Genomic DNA, 24538 nt, shown 5'->3' on the forward strand with positions numbered 1-24538 from the left:
ATGCATACCTTCTTCCTTCACTTCAGAGTTTTGTAATTTAGATGTATGGAGGATGCAAAGTAGCTATGGTTTCGTGCCTGAACCACAAAGATCGATTGAACATGCTTAATTGGTCCTTATCTTGCAGTTATACTTAACACTTCTTTTGAGGAAGATTCTAAAAGGATACAGTTACTGCCTTTCTAAAGTACTCTAGGTGTAGGGTTACCCATTTCTCTTATCTCTTCCCCTGCCTCCTTCCCCAAAGTTGAGCACAGCATTTTACATAGCAACTAATGAACATGTTAGTGATCGGTGCAGTCGGAAATTCAGGCCTCAGAAAACGCTAACTCCACAAAGGTTAATAGCATTGCAAAGTAGACTCCTTTTAAAAAAAAAATCACCAAAGCGGGATTTTAGTGGGTTAACACTCCAGAATAATGCATAAGGAAGAATGGGGGGAAATGTGTCGTGGCTGCTATCTGAATAGTTATTTGAGGTGTTCAATGACTTAGACATTTTTAACACAGTTTTATAATTAGTTTGTCATGCAGCACAGAGCCTAACATTTGAAAGACTAAGACTCAGCGCACCTTTGGTAGCATAGAACTAGATGTGCTTTTTTTTGTTTTTTTAATCTGACCACTGTGTAATTATTGTTTAAAAAGGAGAAGAATATCATCATGGCTCACTTCAGACATCACACCAAACTATGATTAAGAAAGCTGAACTATGTTATAGTGCGATATATGGATTGGCGAACCTTGGTTTGCAATTGGCCAGCAAACCAAAAATCAGAAACCATGCTTTGTGCTAACTATGGCTTGGTGTGCTGCCAAAATTGACCGCTTATAGTTTCAATCGCCATTCTGCTTCCAGAAGCTGCTGGACAGCCATGGAAACAAGAATGGATTTTTAAAGCTAGGCGATTTCTGCTTATGTAGCTGAAAATGAAAATTAGAAGCAGATCTGGACCTTGCCATATTCATTCATTCAATATCCCGCTTTTCAGAGAGAGTTTTGTGGCTTGCCCTGTTGTGCTTTTGGGATCTCTAGTCAACATCAGCAATTCCAGACAGGCTACAATTAGAGCCAACTTTCTCTCTGGACCCATTTCTATCATTTAGTAGGAGTTTGGTTTTTTCCTCTGGTAGGAGAACGTGTCATCTTAGTTGGTTGTAATGAGTATGGGGTTGCCCGTGCGTAAGTTGCCGCCACTCCTGGCTATGTTGCCTTGTTAAACCTTTCTGTCTGGACAGCCCTTCACTTCGTGGCTGCCTCAGTCACTGGCAGAATCCGTCAGTGGGCGTTTCTTAAACCTTTTCCAGCATAAAAGCTGTTTGACGCCAAGTCTCCTCCTACTCTCCCTGCGCGGAAGTCTTCTGCACAGGGAGGGTGTGGGTAGCGGAGGACCCGTGCTCTCCCCGCTGGTGTCCGGCGAAGAGTCCTGGAGCCCTCTCGCCGATTCCCCCATCTGCCCCCCTTTATCCCTGGTGTTGCGCTGATTTGCTTCCCCATCTGTTGAGCTGCTTCTCTCCCGGCTGGGCCCTTCTCCAGCATCATTTGGGAGCCTTCGCTCCGCCTCTAGCTCCGATGTCAGTTCCCTGACATTGGTGAAACTTAATTTTGCAAATTTCTTCAGTGAGGTGGTCTTAAAATATGTTTTGGGGTTTGAGGAATTCAATTCTGTGTTGTTTTTTTATTGGACAATGTTTCACTTGATAAGTCTACGTTTGATGAAGAAGCACAGAAATTGCTTTCGGAAAACCAAATAATTTTAATTTTAACCTTCTGAAAATGTCAGGTAATGCTAAATAATAATACATAAGTAAGTAATGATAATTTTTAATATACGATATAACTGCAATCATTTTTAATGATTTCTGTGCAATTTTACACACCTTTTACTTACCAAGCAAAACTAAATTACCGTATTTTTCTGTGTATAACAAGCCCCCATGAATAAGACACCCCCTATTTGGAGGAACTCCAAATTGAGAATATGAGGGGAGATTGTATCTGTGTATAAGACGACCCTCAATTTTGAACATAATTTTAAAATAAAAAAACCTAGTCTTATACATGGAAAAGTACAGTAAATTAATTTAACCAAAATATCTTTTGAGTTCCCAAACCATGTCACAACTTTTTAGCACCCCTCATTTTGGGAACTTGAGAGTTGAAAAATTCAACTCGCCCTACTCTGATAGGCTTTATTTTCACATGGTGATTATTCTTTTAACAAGCAAATGTACTGGAGCCGGCCCGCTCATGCGGGCAGGATGAAGCTCCTGCCTCAGGCTACACCTACCCACCCACTTCTGTTGTCACCAACTAGAGCAGTGGTGTCCAAACTTTTTTCAAAGAGGGCCAGATTTGATGTCGTTTCAATTTAGGATTGAAGTTGTTGAGCTTTTTTACGATTTTACCCCAAAGTTGTTGAACTTTATTTAGGGTTGGCATTGGCTTTTTTAGGGTTGAAGTTGTTGAGCTTTTATTAGGATTGAAGTTCTTGAGGTTTTTTTTAGGATTTTACCCCAGGGAATAAACTGCCACAGGGGCTGGATTAAACTGACCGGCGGGCCGGATTAGGCCCCCAAAGGGGACTTCGGACATGCCTTAACTAGAGGGAGGCGTTCTGGTTCTCCCAGGTGGAGAAGCCAAGCAGCAATGCTTTGAGGAGCACCCTGACTCCTACGAGGCTCTGTGGGGAGCTTGGTGGTGGGGCAAGAGGCAGCAATGATAAGCTTGGTCTGATCCAGCAGAGCCGCTCTTCTTAGGAAACCAGCATTACGCTCTGTGGTTAAGAGACTGGGAAATGTTATGTTTGTACGGGAGAAGTTTCTCTACCAGGCGAAAAATGCAGAAATTCTTCTCTTAAACTCTGACTCATTTATCGCTCGGGGATTGATAGACGGCTTACAACAAAGAGCTGTTATCTACTTTGACAAGCTCTAAAGCTGCGCAGCATTAGGGTGAGATTTTTTTTTCTTCATCCAAACTAGTAATTATTCTGACTCTGTTTTGATTTCTTCTCCTGTTCCGCAGCACCATCTCCAATCACAAATGTGAAAAAAGGGAAAGTCGGCAAAAATAGCATCTCACTCTCTTGGCAGGAGCCAGATCGACCCAATGGCATCATCCTGGAGTATGAAATCAAATATTTTGAAAAGGTGTGATTGTCCGATTGCAACACTGTTCTAACTATCTTTGATTTCTGCCTTTCTCTGCTTGGTTAGAATTATCGTATCTGTTCAAAAGGGATGGAGTAATTTTTGTTTGTAACTCCATGTCAAATTAATTATACTGTGACTGATTAGGAAGCCTTGATGTGTGTGCGCGTTTGTGCGCATACTTATTTTCCTTAGTGCATTGCTTCTGTTGAACAAATACATTAAGGTTTCTTGTTAGTTTCATGTCCGGTTTTATTTCACTAAAATTAAGACACTGACAGTGCAATCCTGTGCATGTCTGCTCAGAAGTAAGCCCCACCAACTTACTCCTAGGTAAGTGTGTACAGGAATGCAGCTTGATTAACTATGATTGAGGGATATACAGTAGATTATATTCTTGTTGCTTTTCCAAAATGTCATACAGTTGTTATTATTATTAGACACATTTAAATGTTCAACATCCTTCACATAGATGAATTTGTAATATAATCTTAATAAGCCTAGAGTACAATTAGCTACATCAGACTGAAGGAACTTCATAGCTCGGTCTCTGAGACACTGTCCTACTGTATAGCAGTTCTGCGATGACATTTGGGCCATAGCTGCCAACTTTTCCCTTTTCTTACGAGGAATCCTTTTCGGAATAAGGGAATTTCCTTTAAAAAAAGGAAAACGTTGACAGCTATGATTTGGGCTCTTCTAGAATTTACTTTGTCCAAGTATTTTAGTTTCAAAACACCAAGTCAGTTACTTCATACCACTTTCGCTGTTCTCCTTTCCCCTGAAATTAACAAAAAAAAAAACAACCACAACATGGGAATTGTAGTTTGGTGAAGGTGCTGGGCTGGCCCAAGACATTTTGGCATCTGGGGCAAACCACAAAATGGTGTTTCCCTCCCTCCCAGGAAAGAAGGGGTGAGTGAAGATCTATATCAAGAACAAGGAGAGGAATACAGATCTACATCAGGATCTTCAGTTCCTGTGGATCGTGCCACCTGAGGCAGTTGCTTCACCTTGCCTCATGGGTGGGCCGGCCGCAATGCTGAGACTTCTCTTTTAGAGATCCCTAAGCTGCCCCCTTCACCACACAGAGCCAGAGCTACAGTCCCTTGGTTTCCTTGGGAAGAAAATATTGTTCTCAAACTAGTTTAACTACAAGTGACTCGGTGTTGAATTGTGGTGCGTGAAAAATCAAAACGAGGGTTAGACTAACATGAAATAATAAATGAAGGACTGAGGAGAGATCAAGTGAAACAAGCAGACTCTGACCCCCAACCCCAGGTAGCTTCACACCAAAATGGAGGACAAAAAAGTCAAGAACTCAGCCATGCTATTTAGGAGTTCACCCATTGCTCCACAGCCTGAAATCCTGATAATTCTTGACAGGGAAGTAGTTTCCCATAGATCTGGGGGCTCTGAATTACCTCCTCTTTTTCCTTGAGCATCGCTAGTATGTTAGGAATACTCTTCCGTCTTCTGTTGTTTTCGTTTCTGAACTCTGTTCAGACAGCTAGGAAAAAGCACTAAACAGCATTTGTGTGCAGACAGTGGTGGTTGTCAGAGAAAAAAGGTGGAAGGGACGGGGAGAGTCAGAAATGGGTTCTCTTGGCAGCAGGTGGGGACAGAAGAGGCTGACAGGCTTGAGGGAACAACATACAGATAAAATGCATAGGCTAAATCCGTTGCAAACACCTGCTAATATTATGATGTGGGCAACTGCCGTTGAGAACGGAAGGCTTCACAACTTAAGAACACAAAAGAGCTTGCTGGATCACGCCAATGTCCCATCAAGTTCAGCATCCTGTTGGCAAACCAGGAAAGCACGCAAGCAGATTTAGGGCTTCAGGATTAATTTCTTTGTTCTTCCGAGGGAAGAGTAAGCCTGTTTTCCTTCCTAATAACGTCTTATAAAGCACACTGATAAGAGCTACTGAGCAAACGCTTTGAATAAATTAATATGATCATATACTTGCTCACATACAACGTGCAGAATCAAGATGACGTACTTGAATTGCCTTTCTTGTGAGCGGGGTGGGGCGCGCGCGCAAAGCAAAGTCATTTAAATTTAGTGAAATAAAACCTGCATACTTCATTTTGTTTTTATTACATCCATTAGGCTTGATAGTTAATATAAATGATCTTTCACACACATTCACACACACACAAAACAGCCTACACAAAACAGCAGTAGGATTGCAGTTCAGTCTTAATTCCTGTTACTGTTCATGCTGCTTCCTTGTTTTGTGACTTCGTGCTGTTGGGAAGCAGTGAAATATTTAAGGTGGGGCAGGCAGTTCCCCTGCAGAGGGCATCAAGCTGGGGGAATTTTTGTCCTCACCCTGGGCACCATATTACTGGGTGGATCAGTGCAGAATCTTCCTACATTTCCATTGCTTAGACCCAGCAGGCATGGCCAAACTTGGCCCTCCAGCTGTTTTGGGACTACAGTTCCTATCATCCCTGATCACTGGTCCTGTTAGCTAGGGGTGATGGGAGTTGTAGTCCCAAAACAGCTGGAGGGCCAAGTTTGGCCATGCCTGGTTTGAGGGTGGAAGACCCCGACACAATTGGCCTTGTAGCTTTTCACTCAGTTGGGTGCATTTAATTTTAAAACTGCGATAGATACAATACAAGAAAAGGCCTAGATTGGGCTTTTGGGAAGGATTGGTGAAAGAAAAACTCTCGCCGGCAGAAAAGGAAGTCTTGTTCCTTGTCTTGCCCTCCCCAGTCTGCTTTCTATCCCTTCCCAGTCCTCAATGCAAGTGAAGTCGGGGATTTCAATCAGTCCCTGCCCAGGTGACTGGCCAGAACAGAGTTTTGTGCTATTTGCAAATGTCCAATGCATTTATGCCAATCTGGCAATGAGGTGATGAATTTTAGATGTTCAGCGTTGCTGTGCAAGGTCTCTGTTCTCCCACGTTGCTTTACAGGGACCAAACTGAGAGGACATTCATATATGCAGGCATGCCAAATCAGGGGTCAGCAAGGTTTATCTTGCCTGGGCTGGATCGGTCCCACGGAGATCCTTCCGTGGGCTGGATTGCGAGTGCCTGCAATTTTCGGCGTCTGCGTCTTCACAGACACAATTTTCGGTGGCACAGAAGCGAGTCCCAGCACCATGCTGCCCCAGTTTAGTGCAGCGCGCAAGTGGGCAACTTGGTTCGGGGGCAGCTCATGGGCCAGTCAAATGACTAGAAGCGGCCCACAGGCCTTAGGTTGCTGACCCCTGTGCCAAATAATCCTCCTTCCTCAGCTGTACTACTGCAACATTGCAAATGGTTGGATGCTCCCCCAGGCAAAAAAAGAGGAGGAAAAGTCAATCAAGGTTTTTAGCCTATGGAAGTGTGTGTGTGTGTGTGTGTGTGTGTGTGTGTGTGTGTGTTATACATGGGGGAGCACTTAAACATGCCCTCCACCAACTGCAATGTGAGGATATACTGTCCAGAAACCATTGTGTCACATTGTGATAATAAACCCTAAAGTGATTATTTTCTATGAAGGGCAAAATGCACTTGTATTATTTTACTGTGCTGTTAAAATTCAACGACAAGCTTTGATTTCACAAAATCCTACTGCAATTGCAACCTCTCATGTCTCATCAAATTAGCAATGCAGCCCATATTATACAAAAGTACAGCTTTAAAACCTAACTAGCTGTATCTAACTCTTATTTCGAATATAAAGACATATAGAAAGGGAGATGATTCCATATTAAAATTTAATTTGACAGACATGTTTCAGCCAAACAATCCCTTTTGACTGCTTAGAAAAGTTTCATAGCTGCAGGTTCTTATTAAATGAGGCCCCTATCTATATTTTAAAATACATATCCTTTCAATAATTTGGCTGCAGTAAAGTAAATGTGAATAGGATCCAAGTGTCTTAATTCACCAGAGGTTGAACATGAAGCAGCTGCTAAAATAGCAAATGCCATGTTAGGCATTACTGGGCACATAATGTCAACATCATGAGAAGTAAGGTGTTCAGTTTCTACATGTGAGGGCTGAGCTACAGAGGTGCACTCACAAGCCCCGTTCTCACCTGTGTTCATTCCACCCCTGATCTTCATGCGCTGTGCAGACGTGTCGGAATGGGGTTTGCAACCATGTTCCAACTGAACATGCTTAGATGCCTCCCTGTATTGGGGAACCCTGAATTATCACAAGGAGGCTTCTAATCACGTTCAGACAACTTAGAGGACCCCAGGGGCAGGTCTGACGTGGAGGGGGTATATGTGAGGACATTGGGGCAGGGCTTGGATGTGTGCCTCTTGTCCTTCCCCTATTGAGCTCTGAGCTCCTGCAGAGGGCTGTAGCTTCATTCTGCCCCACCTAGTTCTGTTACGGCCACTTCTGGGTGCCACACTGGGTGATGAAGGATCTTGATGTCAAGTTGAACATGACCCAGCACGAGAAACCAAGACCTACAAGGAACACTTAAAAGATCTGAGCATATTATGGCGTGGAGAATAGAAAGTTAAGGGGAGACGTGATAGCAGCCTTAAGATATTTAAAGATTTGTCCCACAGAAAATGGAACACACTTTGTTGCTTCAGAGGAAAAGGTCAGAAGCAGTGCCAGATTTACATATAAGCTAAACAAGCTACAGCTTAGGGCTCCACTCTCTTGGGGCCCCCAAAAAATTCAAAGGAACAAGAAACCTGGATGTACATTTCCAAAATATAAGATAGGTAACAAATAAAATAAAACCTACATACAGTTAGAGCTTAATAAGTATCTCACTATTAACATACTTCTTCTTAATTGTATTTCACTATTAATATACTTCTTCTTAATTGTATTTCACTATTAATATACTTCTTCTTAATTGTATTTCAGTTCAACAATCACTATGATAAAATACACATCTTATTATGGGCGAGTGGCTTTAGATACCTATTAGTTCCATAAATGACCATATAGCATATATTCAACACACAAAAAGCGGCAATTTGTTGTTGACAAAGGACAGCTGAACATATAAAGGGCCCCATTACCTTCAGTAGCTGAGGCCTTCATCCAACCTAAATCTGGCCCTGATCAGAAGCAACTGCAGGGAAGCACATTTCAGCTCAACACAGAAGAAACTTTCCTTTTTAATGGTACAACCTCATTTGACAAGTGAACAGACTGCCTCACAACATGGTGGGCTCTCCTTCACTTCAGACTTGACAGCTACTGGCCAAAGATGCTGTTGCATCTTGCCTTAAATATGGTGTTGCAATGGCTGGCCTTCAAGCCCTCTTCCAACTCTACCATTCTCACATCTGTTAAATATAAAACTGAGTGTTCATTTACTCCCCTTCATATATGGAGTGCTGCAGGTGTGATGCTCCTAACCTTTTATCCAGAGTTGAGAGATCAACTTCAGACTCATTTTCTTCATTTTCCCCCTTCCATGGTTTGGGGTTAAATGTGTGCATCAAAGTTCATTCTTGGTATAAGCTTTTGTGTGCATGCACACTTCTTCATGCACACAAAAGCTTATTGCGTGTCGAGGACCTCCAAGACACCCCCGAATAAAAACACGGTTCACACATCTTTTGTTTTGGTTTTTGGCATAATTTTGGCCACAACTTTATTGAATTACAGTATGTGAGTGGTTGCTTAGGCATTGGTTAGCGACTATCTAATCCCACTTGGAGGTAGGAACAGAACTGACAACCACAAGCCTGCGGAAGTCAGTAGGGGTAAACAATTTTGGGGAGAGAAAAAGCTGGGCGCCAGGCTCTCCCCTCTCCCCAAATGCTCCCAGGGGCTCTTGCGTGGCCCTAGCCCTTTGCCAGGGATTCAGACAAAAGCATGGCGAGCCCCTGGATTCCTTTACCGGAATACCCTTGCAGCAGCAGCATTGGAGGGGCAGGCACAGCCAACCACATCCCCTCTATCAACCAAAAATTAACCAATGCCTAACCGCAACCTTACAAGTTGTGACAATTTGCTACGCAGTAGGCAAAACCCAAATGGCACCAGCCAATCAGCCAAATGGTAAAATTCCTACCAGGCCCCTGCCCCAAAGCAGACGGCCCCATGACAGGCATCGCAAGGTCAGCGCGAACAAACCCTAAATAAAGAGAGGGTGGGCAGGTAATCCGATGTGTGCAGCAAAAAGAGGAAGCTCAATGCTGCGCACAGGGAACATATATAGCACCCCCATCAATCAAATAAAATTGCAACAATAAATTTTCCCCAGCAACAATGGAAGGTGTCCAATCAAATTCGTGGCCATCCAAACTAACCCGCCCAGCAACAGGGGATGTCATCATTGCTCCCACCGCAACATGTGCTCTCTATAAAGGAGAATCCGCTTACCAAGAACAAACTTAGTTGGTCTCTAAGGTGCTACTGGACAATTTTTTTTTTTTGATATATATATTTTGACTGCGTCAGACCAACACGGCTGCCTACCTGAATCTAGAATCAAGGTTCATGTTAGACTGAATTGATTTTTAACCAGGGCTTGAAGCTAGATTACAGACTCTGGTGAAAGTACACCAACAAAAGCATAAACCTTTAGCAGATGCAACTTTACACCATGTTTCACACTCAGAGAGGAAGGGAGACAGCGAGCGCACAGCTTGCTCTCAGTCTTTTAAGTGTGGTTAAGAGATTGCAGACATTGTGTTGACAGCAGCCTAGCGTTTCTGCTGTATAGTAATAGCCACCAAGCTTGTGCCTGCTATTTATAAGATTTCCCTTTCTATGTCTGTGTGTGTGTGTGCGGGTGTGTGTATTCATGCGTGCGTGCGCCAAAAAGGATCAAGAGACCAGCTACACTATCATCAAATCCAAGGAAACGAAAATTACCGCAGATGGACTGAAACCTGCTTCAGCATATGTCTTCCAGATCCGAGCACGGACCGCAGCAGGGTACGGCAGCTTCAGCCGAAGATTTGAGTTTGAAACCAGCCCAGTGTGTAAGTCATTTTAATTACTGTCTGCCCATGTCTCTGTAATGGTTAATAGGAAAGAGTCAGCAGATCGATATCTTTGCAGGGGACACGTCAGCCTCCATCTCCTCCCTCTCCTCTCCCTGTCTTGCCGGAGCCCTTTGTGGCCTTGTGTGTTCAGACGCATCATTCATAAGCGTGGTGAGGGAAAGCTCAGCACATATTTCACCGGCTTGTTTCTCCTCCAGAATTTCAAACTTAAATCTTCTCTGAAGTCTGAATGCTAAAGAACCTCTTCTTTTATCGTCACCCTCTCCCCCAATACAATGGTGCCTCGGGTTACATACGCTTCAGGTTACATACGCTTCAGGTTACAGACTCTGCTAACCCAGAAATAGTGCTTCAGGTTAAGAACTTTGCTTCAGGATGAGAACAGAAATCGTGCTCTGGTGGCATGGCGGCAGCTGGAGACCCCATTAGCAAAAGTGGTGCTGCGGGTTAAGAACAGTTTCAGGTTAAGAACGGACCTCTGGAATGAATTAAGTACTTAACCCGAGGTACCACTGTATATCCTGAAATGTAACAATCTTCTCACGCATTGTTCAGGTCCTTTAAAATAAAAAAAAACAACCTCTGGAATGGTAATAGGTTGGCTATACATCTGAAGAAAGCAAGTACCATACTGACACAAGCCAAGCTCCATGCACCCTGTGCTAAAACCATGGTGGACAAACAGAACTTCAAATCTTCCACAGGTCATATGGCAGAAAACCTGAGTCCTCCCAGCTGTCTGATTCAATTGTGCCTATGTGATGCAGGCATTTTATCACATTCACACATTATATTTTTAGGGGACATGGTGTTTTTTTTTAATGTGTAACTATTTGATGTACATTTGGTGAGGCTATCCTAAAGGACGATAGCTCATTGGCAGAACAAATGCTTTGCAGACAGAAGGTCCTGGGTTCACTCATCAGCATCCTAAAGTAGGGCGGGAAAGACTCCTGGCAGGAACCATAGACAGTTTCTGCCAGTCACGGTAAACCGTGGGTAGGCAAACTAAGGCCCGGGGGCTGGATCTGACCCAATCACCTTCTAAATCCAGCCCATGGACGGTCCAGGAATCAGCGTTTTTTTACATGAGTAGAATGTGTCCCTTTAATTAAAATGCATCTCTGGGTTATTTGTGGGGCATAGGAATTCGTTCATTCCCCCCCCCCAAAAAAATATATATATATAGTCCGGCCCCCCACAAGGTCTGAGGGGCAGTGGACTGGCCCCCTGCTGATAAAGTTTGCTGACCCCTGCAACAATACAGAGTAAGAGGGTCCAATGGTTGACTCAGTAGGTGGCTACTTCCTGTGTTCCCCATCGACTCTTGAATCAGAGTATAATGGTGGCAAGGAAATATACTGACTGATCTCAGTATTGAATTGTGGCAAGAGACTCTTTGACATTCCTAAGAGGAGCACTTCCAAGTGAACAGCTTTTCAACTGCTCTCCAAATGGATTTTGTGTGTGTGTGTGTTTTTTAAAGGATTGTTATCTTAATTACTCCGAGAACATCTTGCATGGGTAACCAAAAAAGCCACCCACCGAAGACGTTTTTACTACATTGGTCCTTGAATTTACAGCCATTTAAACATCTGAAAATGTAGGCTGCTTTCGCTAAGAGTGGATCTACACTACAGACCTTTAGATTAGGTTTTTACCAGCTTAACTGTCATGGCTTTCCCCCAACAAACAAACAAAAACATTGGAACCTCATTTTGGAATTCCAGGGGTTTACATGTTTGTTTGTTTTTCCCCTGGGGAAGAAAACAATTACCAGTTTAGATCTGTAATGTAGATATGCTCTGAATCTCTCTATCTGGTTCCCCTTGTATCCAAGCACTTTTGGTTGTTCAGAGTCACCCTTCAGACCACAACTGATGACCTTTAAATGTTTTGTTCGACTAGAAGAAAGGGGAGATTGAATGGAATCTTTTGTTCTGCAGTTGGACTAAAGAGGAAGGCTAGCATGTTACTGTTGACATATCTATTTACTACAAAGGAGGTGTGAAATCTGGGGAAAGGTCTCACCAATGGCTAATGAGCTTGTTTGATTTAGCGAAATAGTTCTGATGTGCAAAACACAGCTGGAGCTTTTGAAAGATGCAAGAGAGATCATGCTCTGCAGCTTTTTCCAAGGAGTTGATGATTTTTCTCGGTTTTCTGCTGGTAAAAAATATTAAATAAATAAAGTCTTCATCCTTCTAGTTGAAAATAATGTGTTGTCAAACTGGTTTCTACTCATGGCATGTTGTGAGAGAATTACAACTCAGTACAGTGGTACCTCAGGTTACATACGCTTCAGGTTACATACGCTTCAGGTTACATACTCTGCTAACCCAGAAATAGTACCTCGGGTTAAGAACTTTGCTTCAGGATGAGAACAGAAATCGTGCTCCCACGGTGCGGCAGCAGCAGGAGGCCCCATTAGCTAAAGTGGTGTTCAGGTTAAGAACAGTTTCAGGTTAAGTTCGGACCTCCGGAACGAATTAAGTACTTAACCCGAGATACCACTGTATAGACCTGGAGGCTCTGTTTCCACTTGTTCTAGCATGCAATCCAGTTTCTGGTGTGAATTGTGTTAAAAGGTGTTTCTGGTAGTAATATTTTGAAAAGTGTGAATATGGCCAGAATCCAGAGAACTATGCATCTTATTCCAAAGAGATTTCCAGGCCAGATTTTTCATGACAGAGGGGAAGCTGCTTTTCAAATTGAGGGGAGTTGCAAAAGCAGTTTGCACTAGACTACTATAGCATTGGGGAAGTAAGAGATACTCAGAAATACTGCTTGCTTAGTTCAGTTCAAGCCTCTTGTCTAAGCAACTCTTAGATCCTAGACCACATGCTAGATTTGTTTGCCTGTGTCAATGATTAATGAACTTTTCGAACCATAATTTGACTAGGAAAAAATGGCATCATATCTTGTCTTCGAAAGGAAAGGAAACATACCTATTCCATCCATTTTGGGGAAGTTGATTTATTGTTCCTTTGTTTGGGTTGCTGGCTGTTGATGCTATTTCTAGCGAGGCTTTATTGGAGAGGCAAAGCTTTTACAGATAGAGGGAAAAAAATTCCAGCTTCAGTCCTGGGCACCTCCAGTTAAAGTTCTCAAGAAAGACCTCCAACCATAAATGTGAGGGGCAGCCTTTGCCATTTAGAGCAACTTGATGAGATGGAGACAATATCTGACTCAGTGTAAGGCAACTTGATATGCTGATATATGTTTCACTTATGTTTGATTCACATATAAACCTCGAGAGTTTGAGGTATACAGGTTTTACATATGTGGTATATTATAGGCACAATTTAATTTTTCTGCATTCACATTTCTTATTTTATACTGCTTTGGGTTGTATACAATGTCTGTAAATAAACTAAAGTGTTTCATTGCTGTCCTTCATTAGGGCAGAAAATTACATGTTATGAGGAAGGCTGGGCTGCTGCAGAAAACATTTCTACCGTATTTTTTGCTCTATAAGACTCACTTTTTCCCTCCTAAAAAGTAAGGGGAAATGTGTGTGCATCTTATGGAGCGAATGCAGGCTGCGCAGCTATCCCAGAAGCCAGAACAGCAAGAGGGATTGCTGCTTTCACTGCGCAGCTATCCCTCTTGCTGTCGTGGCTTCTAAGATGCAGAATATTTTTTTTCTTGTTTTCCTCCTCCAAAAACTACGTGCGTCTTGTGGTCTGGTGCGTCTTATAGTGTGAAAAATGCGTTATATTGTTGTCGTCATCCCCCTTCCTGTAACAGCTAGTAATAATTCTAATTTCTGTAACGTCTAGTAATTCTGACTCACAATTTGTCCAAAAAAAGCAACAACTAAAAGATTCCTCCTCACCCCGCAAGCAAACAGGTTGCTGAAACAAAGTTTTGGAGAAAACCAAGGCTGGGTTTTTGTGCTGGACTGAGCATGTGGATGCCCTCTTGAGCTAGCATTGGAACTTGCAGTGGCGTTGTGGTCTAAACCACTGAGCCTCTTGGGCTTGCTGATCAGAAGGTTGACAGTTCAAATCCCCACAATGGAGTGAGCTCCTGTTGCTCTGTCCAAGCTCCTGCCAACCTAGCAGTTCGAAAGCATGCCTGTGCAAGTAGATAAATAGGTACCGCTGTGGTGAGAAGGTAAACGGCATTTCCAGGTGCACTGGTTTCCATCACAGTGTTTCGTTGCGCCAGAAGTGGTTTAGTCATACTGGCCACATCACCCAGAAAGCTGTCCATGGGCAAATGTTGGCTCCCTTGGGCTGAAAGCGAGATGAGCGCCACAACCTCATAGTCACCTTTGACTGGGCTTAACTGTCCAGAGGTCCTTTACCTTTACCTTTACCTTTACCTTCACCTTACCTAGTAAATGTGGGTGGCACTCTGGGTTAAACCACAGAGCCTAGGGCTTGACGGTCAGAAGGTCAGCGGTTCGAATCCCCATGATGGGGTGAGCTCTCATTGTTTAGTCCCTGCTCCTACCAACCTAGCAGTTTGAAAGCATGTCAAAATGCAAGTAGATAAATAGGTACCGCTCCAGCAGGAAGGTAAACGGCGTTTCCATGTGCTGCTCTGGTTTCGGTGTTCTGTTGCGCCAGAGGCAGCTCAGTCATGCTGGCCACATGAACCGGAAGCTGTCTGCAGTCAAACACCAGCTCCCTTGGTCAGTAAAGATAGATGAGCGCTGCAACCCCAGAGTCATCCATGACTGGACTTAACGGTCAGGGCTCTCTTTACCTTTACCTACCTAGTAAAAATAATTAAGAAGAGTCCTCAAGCCTTAAATCTTCCACTCCTTATTTAGCACATCTTACCCTGTGTCCTGAAGACATTCTGGTGTGCATTCCCATCCCACTGACAGCAGTCACTTAACATGGGGTGGGAGTGAGGAACGTTCATTTTTAAGACAACAGGACCACAGAGTAAGATACAGTGGTGCCTCGCAAGACGAAAATAATCCGTTCCGCGAGTCTCTTCGTCTAGCGGTTTCTTTGTCTTGCGAAGCAACCCGATTAGTGCTATTAGCGGTTTAGCGGTTTAGCGGCTATTAAAGGCTTAGCGGCTTAGCGGCTAAAAGGCTATTAGCGGATTAGCGGATTAGAAAAGGGGGGGGGAATCGGAAAAAAACGCAAGACTCGCAAGACGTTTTTGTTTTGCGAAGCAAGCCCATAGGGAAATTCGTCTTGCGAAGCACACCGAAAAATGGAAAACCCTTTCGTCTAGCGGGTTTTCCGTCTTGCGAGGCATTCGTCTTGCGGGGCACCACTGTATACAGTATTGCATCAGGGACAGGCAGACTGAAGACTTGAAGTCACTATAATGAATAAAAATGTCCACTCTTTAGCCTATTGGCTTGGTTAAATTTCACTCGCCACTAATATTTATGCATTCGTGCCTGTTTAAAATTGTACAATTGACATGTTTATTACATTTCCATATAATTTCAATTAAGGAAATATTTAGTGACAGGGAGAAAAATCCCTTCATTTCCCTTTTGAATAGAAATCCACTCTCTCCATTTGTTTTCTAAATTTAAATTTGCCAGCCTTTGATTGTTTGTCTTGAGCTCTTATAATCTACTCTCTCTCTCTCTCTTTTTTAATGCTGTCAGTTTTCTCATTTTCATTGCATTACCTTTTTAAAATGAAATAGATTTTAAAGGAAAAGGAGACAAGAGCCATGGAGTCAATGAGCAAGCTATTAATAGAGAAAAGGGCTCCATGATGCAAACATTAATGTAATAAAAATGATCTATTTAATGTATTTTATATTGCATTAACCATTAATCATGTCCTATAAGTAGAAACAAAACCTTATTATAGTGCCAGATAAATCTCTTATTGCGAATCTTGGATACAGTAGAAAAGTTTCTAATTCAGAGTAATTCAGTAATCGTGTTTCAGGTTATTTATAAATAACCTGCTGGCATTTTGACACCATTGGTCTATTGCCATCCTGACCTTAAACTTCTGAGCAGAAATACCCATAATAATGTTATAAAGGTCTACCATGTAAATCAGAAACATCGCCTAGATTATTTTTTTTATGGGAACAGCCAATTCTAATGAAATCTGTCTAAAGCTTCAATTCTATAATCACTTACCTGGGAATAAAGCCCTTGGAACACAGTGGAACTTATTTCTGAATAGACACGCATAGGACTGCCTGGTCAAAATGCTGTTCAGTTATTAATGAACTGACTTTAGAAAACTCTCAGAAACAAGTAAATGCTGTTACAGTTACTAAATTGAATTGCTGCTGGATTTCTCTTCACTGGGAAAGAATTCTAGTTAGAGCAGAATGTTTTCTTGGGTATCAGAGAGAGAAGTAGAATCTGAAGTAGGATTTTTGAGGGCTCCCTATCACAGCGAAACTTGTTGATAACTGCCACTTCTGTCTCTAAATCTGCAGCACTAATTAGAACTTCAGTGGACAGTTTGCAATGTATCTGTGTCCGTCCAATCGTTACGAAAGCATAACTATCGACTATCATTTAGTTCCATGCTGCTCAACTGGTGATTTACTGATCAAATACCGTGTTTCATTTTTCACATCACACTAAGCCAAAGAATGGCTTGCCACAAATGCCTGAGTTCTGGGAGAGGAGATAGTGACTTCTGCGCTACCTGGGGCTAAGCCATAGTTTGGCTGAGTGTGTCTCCCCAAGCCCGGCTCATGGTTTGTCTCATTCCAGACGAACCTCAAGTGGTAAATCAAGAGCAGACCTTAGTTATAGCTCATGGTTAGTCTGGAGCAAGACAAGCCACAAGCCCAGGTTAGGACAGCATTCTAAGCCAAACCATAGCTTAACTTGGGGTAGTGTGCCAGCAGGAGGATTGGGGGAGGAGCGCAGTGGTCTCTTTTCTGGGAACCTCCACATTCACAGAAAACCATAGTTTGGCTTAGTATAAGGTTACCAGATTTTTTTTCAATGAATCCGGGGACACTTTAAATAAATAAATACTACACATTCTGGACGCTGATGCTGCAGCAGTGGCGGTGGCAGAGGGGCGGCTGCCGCCTTGACCTCAACCACCATGTTTCCCCTTCCTCCGAGGCTTCTATCTCCTTTCTCCACGAGCCTGGGCAGCCCCTGAGTTCTTGGTTCTTCGGTGGTGGTGGTGGGGAAGCGGTGCGCTGTGGGTCAGGCATGGAAGGTGGAGAAGGAGGGCCGAGAGCAGCAGCGAGGCTCGGGCAGCACGATGCTCCCTTCCCATCCGAGCAGCCCCAATCCCATTCTTACTTGCATGCAAGCAGGAGGGGGCGGGGATCCCTCAGCTGAGAAGGAAGGCTTCCCATTGCCTAACTCAGAGATCCCTGCTCCCTCCTGCTTGCACGCAAGCTCTGATAGGCAGCTTCACAGCTGAGAGATCCCTGCCCCGCTCCTGTTTGCACGCAAGTAGGAGTTGGGAGGCTGCTCCGATAGGCAGCATGAAGCCTCCCTTCACAGCTTAGTTGCTGGGGTCAGGGAAGGTGGAGGCAGCCCGGAAGCTGCACCTTAGAGCTGCTGCACCACCATCATATGGGGACTTCCAAGTAGCTCCTGAAGCCAGCCAGAGTTAACTGCTCTGGGCTGCTGAGACTGCCGCGTTTCCCGGGGACATTAGATGAAATCCGGGGACATTCCGGGGATGGAATTTGACCAGGGACTTCTTCGCAAATCCGGGGACTGTCCACAGGAAACGGGGACGTCTGGTACCCCTAGCTTAGTATTACATGCAAATCAGGTGTGAACAAAACTTAAAGTTTGAACAAATGGAGTTTGAACTTTATAGTTTGAACAAATGGAGTTGCCATCAAACTTCATCTGAAGTTCAATTTCCAGGCAATTTATGAAGTTCCTGCATTGAGGGGAACACACAAAGAGTTGCGTTGCAAAGTTTATCTGGGAAGCAAGGCAGCGTCCGCACACCTCCATAACAGGCAATATACAACTTGCACAAAATCAGTTCCTTGACCTCTGCAGGCTTGCTAAAACTAAAAACACAGGTTTGTCATTATTTTCTTTCCAAAATAACAAAGTGGCAAAAAAACCCAGACATGCTAAAGAATTATTTAAGCCACAGCTCCTCTCTATCAGGCTTGAAGCAGGGCCTTTGCTGGAGGTCGATGGCACTTTTAACCTTAATCTCCCTTTTTGTCTCTTCTCTCAGCAGTAGCTGCATCCAGCGATCAGAGCCAGATCCCTATAATTGCTGTGTCTGTTACAGTGGGAGTGATCCTCTTGGCTGTTGTTATCGGTTTCCTTCTCAGCGGAAGGTAAGAGGCAAAAACTTGTGTTTTTGTGCTTCTCAACACTTTTTCCCTCTGTATTTCCACCCTCCACTGACCTCCCCTTTTACTTCAATCTAGCCAGCTGTATTTGCAGCATGTTTCTTCACAAACTAGAGAACATGGAAGCACTGTAGTCTATTAAACATGGGGTGATATTCTCAGGGGTGGAGGAAGGTGGGGCAGGTCTCCCCGGGTGTCACCACTGAAAAATGCCGGGCAGCACTCACCATGGGGCCTGCAGCGTGCCCGAGCCACGTGTCTCTCCTGGGAGTAATGTGGTGGCTTGGGTGCCCACAGGCGCCGCGCTGCCCCAAACGGTCCACCCGCCGCCTCCCCCTCATCTGTAGGGCAGCTGAGTGGGAAGAGGCAGGCAGACTCCTTGGAGGCTCCGTGGAGCGTCCTGCCCTGGCTCCTGGCGCAGGGCACACGCACCACCCCAGATGCCCAATCAGCTTGCTCCACCGCTGAATATTCTCTCTGCAAAGAGAGCTGCACCTATGCTTCCCTAGGATGCTTGTCTCTAGGGTTCAGAATGCCATGGCAAGACTCTTTATGGGGTCTCCGCCATGGGATCACATTCATCCAGTGCTTTTCCAGCTGCACTGGTTCCCAGTAGAGTACAGGGTCAGGTTTAAGGTGCTGGTTTTGACCTTTAAAGCCCTATGCAGCCTAGGACCCTCGTACCTACAGACAGCCTCTCCTGATATGCCCCACAGAGGACATAAATAACAACACGTTGGAAGTCCCGAGCCCCAAGGATGTTAGATTGGCCTCAACCAGGGCCAGGGCCTTTTCAGCTCTGGCCCCAGCCTGGTGGAACTCCCTCCCACAGGACATCAGGGCCCTGTGGGATTTGATAGTTTTCCACAGGCAAGACAGAGCTGGCCTTTGGGCTGGACTCAGTCTGACCCCCACCTATTTTATTTTATTTTTTGATGGAACCCCTTATATGGGATTTGTATATAAATTTTCCCTCGGCTCTTTTTGCTGGTCCATGTAGGACCAGCATGCATAGTTGGCCCCGGTGAATATTTGACATTTTCTCCCCTTAAGGCTTTGATCTATAGGCTACCACTAAAACGAGGCTGCATTCTAACTTATATTTTAATCAACTGTTTGGTTTTTTAAAAAATGTTTTTACTGTATTTATATTCAATGTTAGCCAACCTGAGCCCGGTCTTGGTCAGGGAAGGCGGGGTATAAAAAAAATAATTATTACTGTTATTATTATACAGAGGTGAGCACCTATTTTACTTTGCCTAGTCAGCAGAATGACAATCTGCTCTCTGCACTATGGACAAAATGCGGCCCCGACTCCCCATCAACTCACCAGGAAAACCTTCCTGTAGGTCTGGATTCATGTATGGTTGCTATTGCACAGGAAGCTCTCATCATATTGAGTTGAGCCATGTGGGACGAGGGAGGGAGATGAGAATCGGAAAAAGACCATAGCTGATCCATCTTTCATTGTGCTGCGCGAGGGCAGAGGGAGGGAGGGAGCAGAGCGCGAGCCAACAGCTCTCCTTGTGTAAGTGAGAACACGGCAGCCAACACTTTCTACAGGGTCCTGCTGTGAACCTGTCCTCCTTGTGCTAATTTTGCTCTTCCGGTGAGTGTCTCTATGATAGTCTGCTCAAGAGTGGATTTTTGGTAATATGGTGCCCTGTGTAAGACCAAATATTGCCCCCTCCCACCCAAAATAGTTCTAACTTTGAGTAGGTACCCATGTAAATACAGGTTGATGTTATTGTTGTTATCTTGCACCCCCTTAACTCGGTGCCCCGTGCAGGGGAACTGCCCACACCACCCTAAATCCAGCGCTGCTCTGCTTCTCCTGAACTGTGATGGGACAGAAAAAAGGGTTGCAATGCAATGTTGGTTCTTACTCCACCCACCATCAACTTTGGCTCCACCCACCATTGGCTCTAATCTCACTTACTTTTCCTGTGGGTCACTGGCCCTTCATAGAAAGGTTCCCCCCATACCTGGTTTAAACAAGCCACAGTTCTACGCATTTGGACATCACAGGGAAGTGTGGTTTGTTTCAAAGTGACTTCCAATCCAAAAGAATAAGAGAGGAGGAACACATGCTTGGAGCTCACCAAAGCTTGTTCATGTCACAGGAAACCGTGGTTTCGCATGACATCTGAACCATGCCTTTTTGAGTGACGATGGCTCTGGGATGCTCAAAACTGTTAAGAATCCACATTCACTGTTCCTAAAAAGCCCTTCAGCATTATTTGACTTCTGCGGTAGCTTTCCTTCATGAATTTCAAAACTTGGCTGGTGCTTTGAGTGGCTCTTCACAATCCAAACTAAAACAGATTTTTTTTTTAAAAAAAAACCAACCTCCAGCTTTTCCAGCTAGCAGCCAATTTGGGAATGAAAGCAAAGGGAAGCTGATTTAAGAGGCAGAAATTATTTTAGCCCTGCTGTGTTTGTCTTGGATATGATTTTGAACGAATTCGTGGAGTGTCTTAACATGCTGTGGCATTACAAGGTGGTTGTGTTTTTTTATGCATTCCAAGCCAAGCTAAAGCCATTTTCTAGATTCTGCTAATCATTTTGTGGGCATATTTTGAGCCCAGACTAGTGCTTAGCAGACATCATGGGGTTCAAGTTCTTTGTAATTATTTCTAGCAAGTATCAACACTTGGCTACAGCATCGCTGGGCCCAAGCACAGCCGCAGCAGGGAGTTGCCGCTCCTTATCTATGAGTTTTTGGTCTGGGCGAGGAAAGACCAGTTTGCTGGAAACCCAGGCACAGGGGTAAATTGCTGTTCCGCTTACTGCGTCCTACTATATGGGATGATCTGATCAGTGGCGTAGCGTGGGGGGTGCCAGGGGTGCCGGCCGCACCGGGCGCAACATCTGGGGGGGGGGCGCGAGTCCAGAGGGAAGGGACAAGTTCCTTCCTCCGCCGGGCTCCCCGCCGCCACCGCCAGCCTAGTGCCCTAGCGCCGCCACCGACGCCGCCACCGACGCCTGGCCGGGCACGGGCAGCCTCCACACCCCGCCGGCGCCGCCATCCCCTCGGCCCAGCCACAGGCGGCGGCTGCTTCTGCCGACTGGGAGGGAGGAGAGCTCCGAGGGGCCTCGCTGCGCCCTGCACTCCCCCAAACCCCCCGAAAGGAAGTCGGCGGGCGGGCGAGGGTCTCCCGGCAGAAGTGGGCGCCGCTGGCTCCGGCTCTCAGCGCAAGTCTCAGCCGCGGGGGGGGGGGGGCGAGGACGGAGCACGGCTGGAAGCCCCCGGACCCGGCCGGGAGGAGGAGAGGTGCTCGCCAAGCCCGGATCTGGAGCTCCACCTACAGCCCACGGAGAGGAGGGGGCGGGGAGGCGCCCGAGGGGAGGGGGCTTCGGCTGCCTCGGCCCGTGGGGGCTCCGCAAATAATAAATTTAATAAATTCCTGCTGAGCCTTTGGGGGGTCCTTGGCTCCTTCGCTCGCCCCCAGCCCCAGTGGCGTAGCGTGGGGGGTGCAGGGGGGCCAGGCGCAACATCTGGGGGGGCGCTCGCACTCGAGTGCTAAAATCCATGGGTTAGGGGGCGCAAATTACTTGCCTTGCCCCGGGTGCTGACAACCCACGCTACGCCACTGGATCTGATTCAGAGTGGAAGCAAACATTGCACACCAATGCATGCAATTAAAACCCTCACAGCTACTTTCTTCATTTTTGGAAATTGCTTCAGATGGGAGGCAGATTATATTGGGGTGGGGAGCAGGGTTATGAAGTATTCCCAAACTCTGATGGGGGACACAGTGCACTCCTCCTGGGGCACAATGTCCAGCTTTGGACCTCACCCTGCACTCAGCTCTCACCCGTGGCTCCCAGAAATTGTCAGCATGCAACAGCGGCCACACCCTAGGAACGGATTTGACTGGCTGGCTAAAGCAGGTGATGGTAGCTGAACGGTCTCAAACCTTCAGTTAATTAGGGGCTTCACCTGCATGCAAACACAAGCTCCAGAAGATTGAGCAGACAAGACCAAGGGTGGGTCCAATGGTTAAGAAGGCAGTTGTAGTCGAGTAAGATTGTCTTCCATGAACACAGTTTTAACAGTGAGTCCGTAAGTGACTGTGGAGACCAAGTCTGGATCTACACGTCCTTCCACAGTGGGGACATAGGTTTCTGGGCAGGAGTTGATCACGGTCAGGGTTTGCCAAGCGTGCCTTCCTCTTAGCGCGTTTCTCCCTTTTGTCCTGAGTTTGAGTGTCTTCAAAGCCCATGACCCCTTTGGTAAAGGCTGTTCTCCAACTGGAGCGCTCGCAGGCCAGTGTTTCCCAGTTCTCGGTGTTTATACTACATTTTTTTAGATTTGCCTTGAAAGAGTCTTTAAACCTCTTTTGTTGACCACCAGCATTATGCTTTCCATTTTAAAGTTCGGAATAGAGTAGTTGCTTTGGAAGATGATAATCAGGCATCCGCACAACATGACCAGTCCAACGAAGTTGATGTTGAAGAATCATTGCTTCTTGTGCTTATACTTGGTTTTGGCCTCACAGAAGGCAGTACTGGTCTAAACAGACCATTGGCTCAGTATACGTGTATAAGACTTTGTGGTGGCATAAACCATTCAATGGCTACTCTAAAGTGTTGACACTTCATTCCATTTGTCAGCTACAACTACAATCTTTCTGCTTGTTTTTTCTTAAGTGTCACAAATAGCAGGTTGGCATTCTGATGCCCTAGGTTACCCTAGTACACCCGAGTCCACTGGCAACAGTCCTCTGTAACCAAAGGTCAGGCAAGCATTAGTCACAGTGGTACTGTGGAAATGCATTAGTTTCTGAAAGTTTATGGATGCCTGGAGAATTTGAAATTAGCCCTGTTTTGTCCTGAACAGTCAAGCTGCATTTTAGACCTCATTTTCTTGCATCTATTCTAAACTCCCTTATTAAATAACGTGCCTTCTGATCGAGGTCAAATAGCTGTTAAGCAAAATATTGATGGACGCTTTAATCATATGTTCGTTCCTTTTCTAAAAACACAAAACAACATTATTATTTTTTACTGCCTGAAAAGGAATTATTCTGGAAGATTAAAATAAGAGGTCATTAGAAGGCTTTGGGGTTGCAGTTGTTTTGTGAAACCCGACTGTTTGCTCGTTTTTATTAAACAAGCAGCAATGTTCGTGGCACTTTTGCAAAGTGACATAAAGACACACACACAAAGAAACAAAAAACACATGCATGGTCCTTGCTTGATGGAGCTAGCATTCTAAATTTCAGTAACAGAAGGGGAAAAGAGGTTGAAAGGGTTGTTAGATAAACAAGAGCAAGTGCAGTTGCGTGCTGAGGTCCCCCAAAACACCCCTACCCCAATAACTCACACATCACTCATAAATATTTTGTTTAAGGTTTTTGTCATAATTTTCGCCACAACTTTATTAAACATACAAATTGTGAGTGGTTGCTTAGGCATTGGTTATGACTATCTGCCCCCCCCCCCCGCCTTGGGGAACAGCACTGACTCCCGGATTCCAGCGAAAGCCAGTGTGGAGGAACAAGATCAGGGATAACTGGAGCTGCGCCACAGACCCTCAGCTTCTCCCCGCATGCTCCCAGGAGCTTACGCGGCCCGCACCCGATTCCAGGGGTTTGGACGAGAGGATGGTAAACCCCTGAATTCCTTTAACGGAATTCCCTTGCAGCAGCAGCATTGGAGGGGCAGGCCCAGCCAATCCATACCCCTCCACCAACCAATTTAAACCAATGCCTAACCGCCAACCTTACAAGTTGTGACGATTTGCTACGCAGTAGGCAAAAACCAATCGGCACACACTAATCAGCCAAATGGAAAAATTCCTACCAGGCCCCCGCTCCAAGGCGGACGACCCCATGACAGGCATAGCAAGGTCAAAGCACAAGCCCAAACAAGGGCGGGCGGGCGGGCGGGTGATCCGGTGCCCACAGCGAAAGAGAAAGCAGATCACTGTGAACCTTGTTTAAATAACCTCTGTTCCCACCCCCAAATTGGCAAGATCAAATTTCCCCAGCAACACCAACCACCAATCCAAGCCAGGCCCCTTCAATCTATCCTGCCTGGCAACTACGGGGTGCTTTGCCTGGCCCCATCCGCAACACGTGCTCTCCTTTAGTGAGAACACGCTTTACCTGTATTTAACCTTTGTTTCCACTGATGGGGAGAAGTGAGAGGTGCACTTTTGTTACACCCCAACTACAAATCTCAGAGC

General features: G+C 45.2%; 1 protein-coding gene across 8 annotated transcripts in view; it reads left to right on the forward strand.

Annotated features, from left to right (window-relative positions):
• Nucleotides 1-24538, forward strand: part of EPHA5 (EPH receptor A5) — a 263910-nt gene that overhangs the window by 190114 nt on the left and 49258 nt on the right. For 4 of the 8 annotated variants that reach the window (XM_081166169.1, XM_081166174.1, XM_081166171.1 and 1 more), the window contains 3 exons: nt 3028-3152; nt 9909-10068; nt 18225-18330. In XM_081166169.1, the coding sequence (XP_081022295.1) occupies nt 3028-3152; nt 9909-10068; nt 18225-18330 (391 nt within the window). The remainder of the gene's footprint in view (nt 1-3027; nt 3153-9908; nt 10069-18224; nt 18331-24538) is intronic. The other 4 variants (XM_081166173.1, XM_081166176.1, XM_081166170.1 and 1 more) reach the window with 3 other exon arrangements.

Source organism: Podarcis bocagei (assembly GCF_964188305.1).
Source record: "Podarcis bocagei genome assembly, chromosome: 13".
NCBI classification, from domain to species: domain Eukaryota; kingdom Metazoa; phylum Chordata; class Lepidosauria; order Squamata; family Lacertidae; genus Podarcis; species Podarcis bocagei.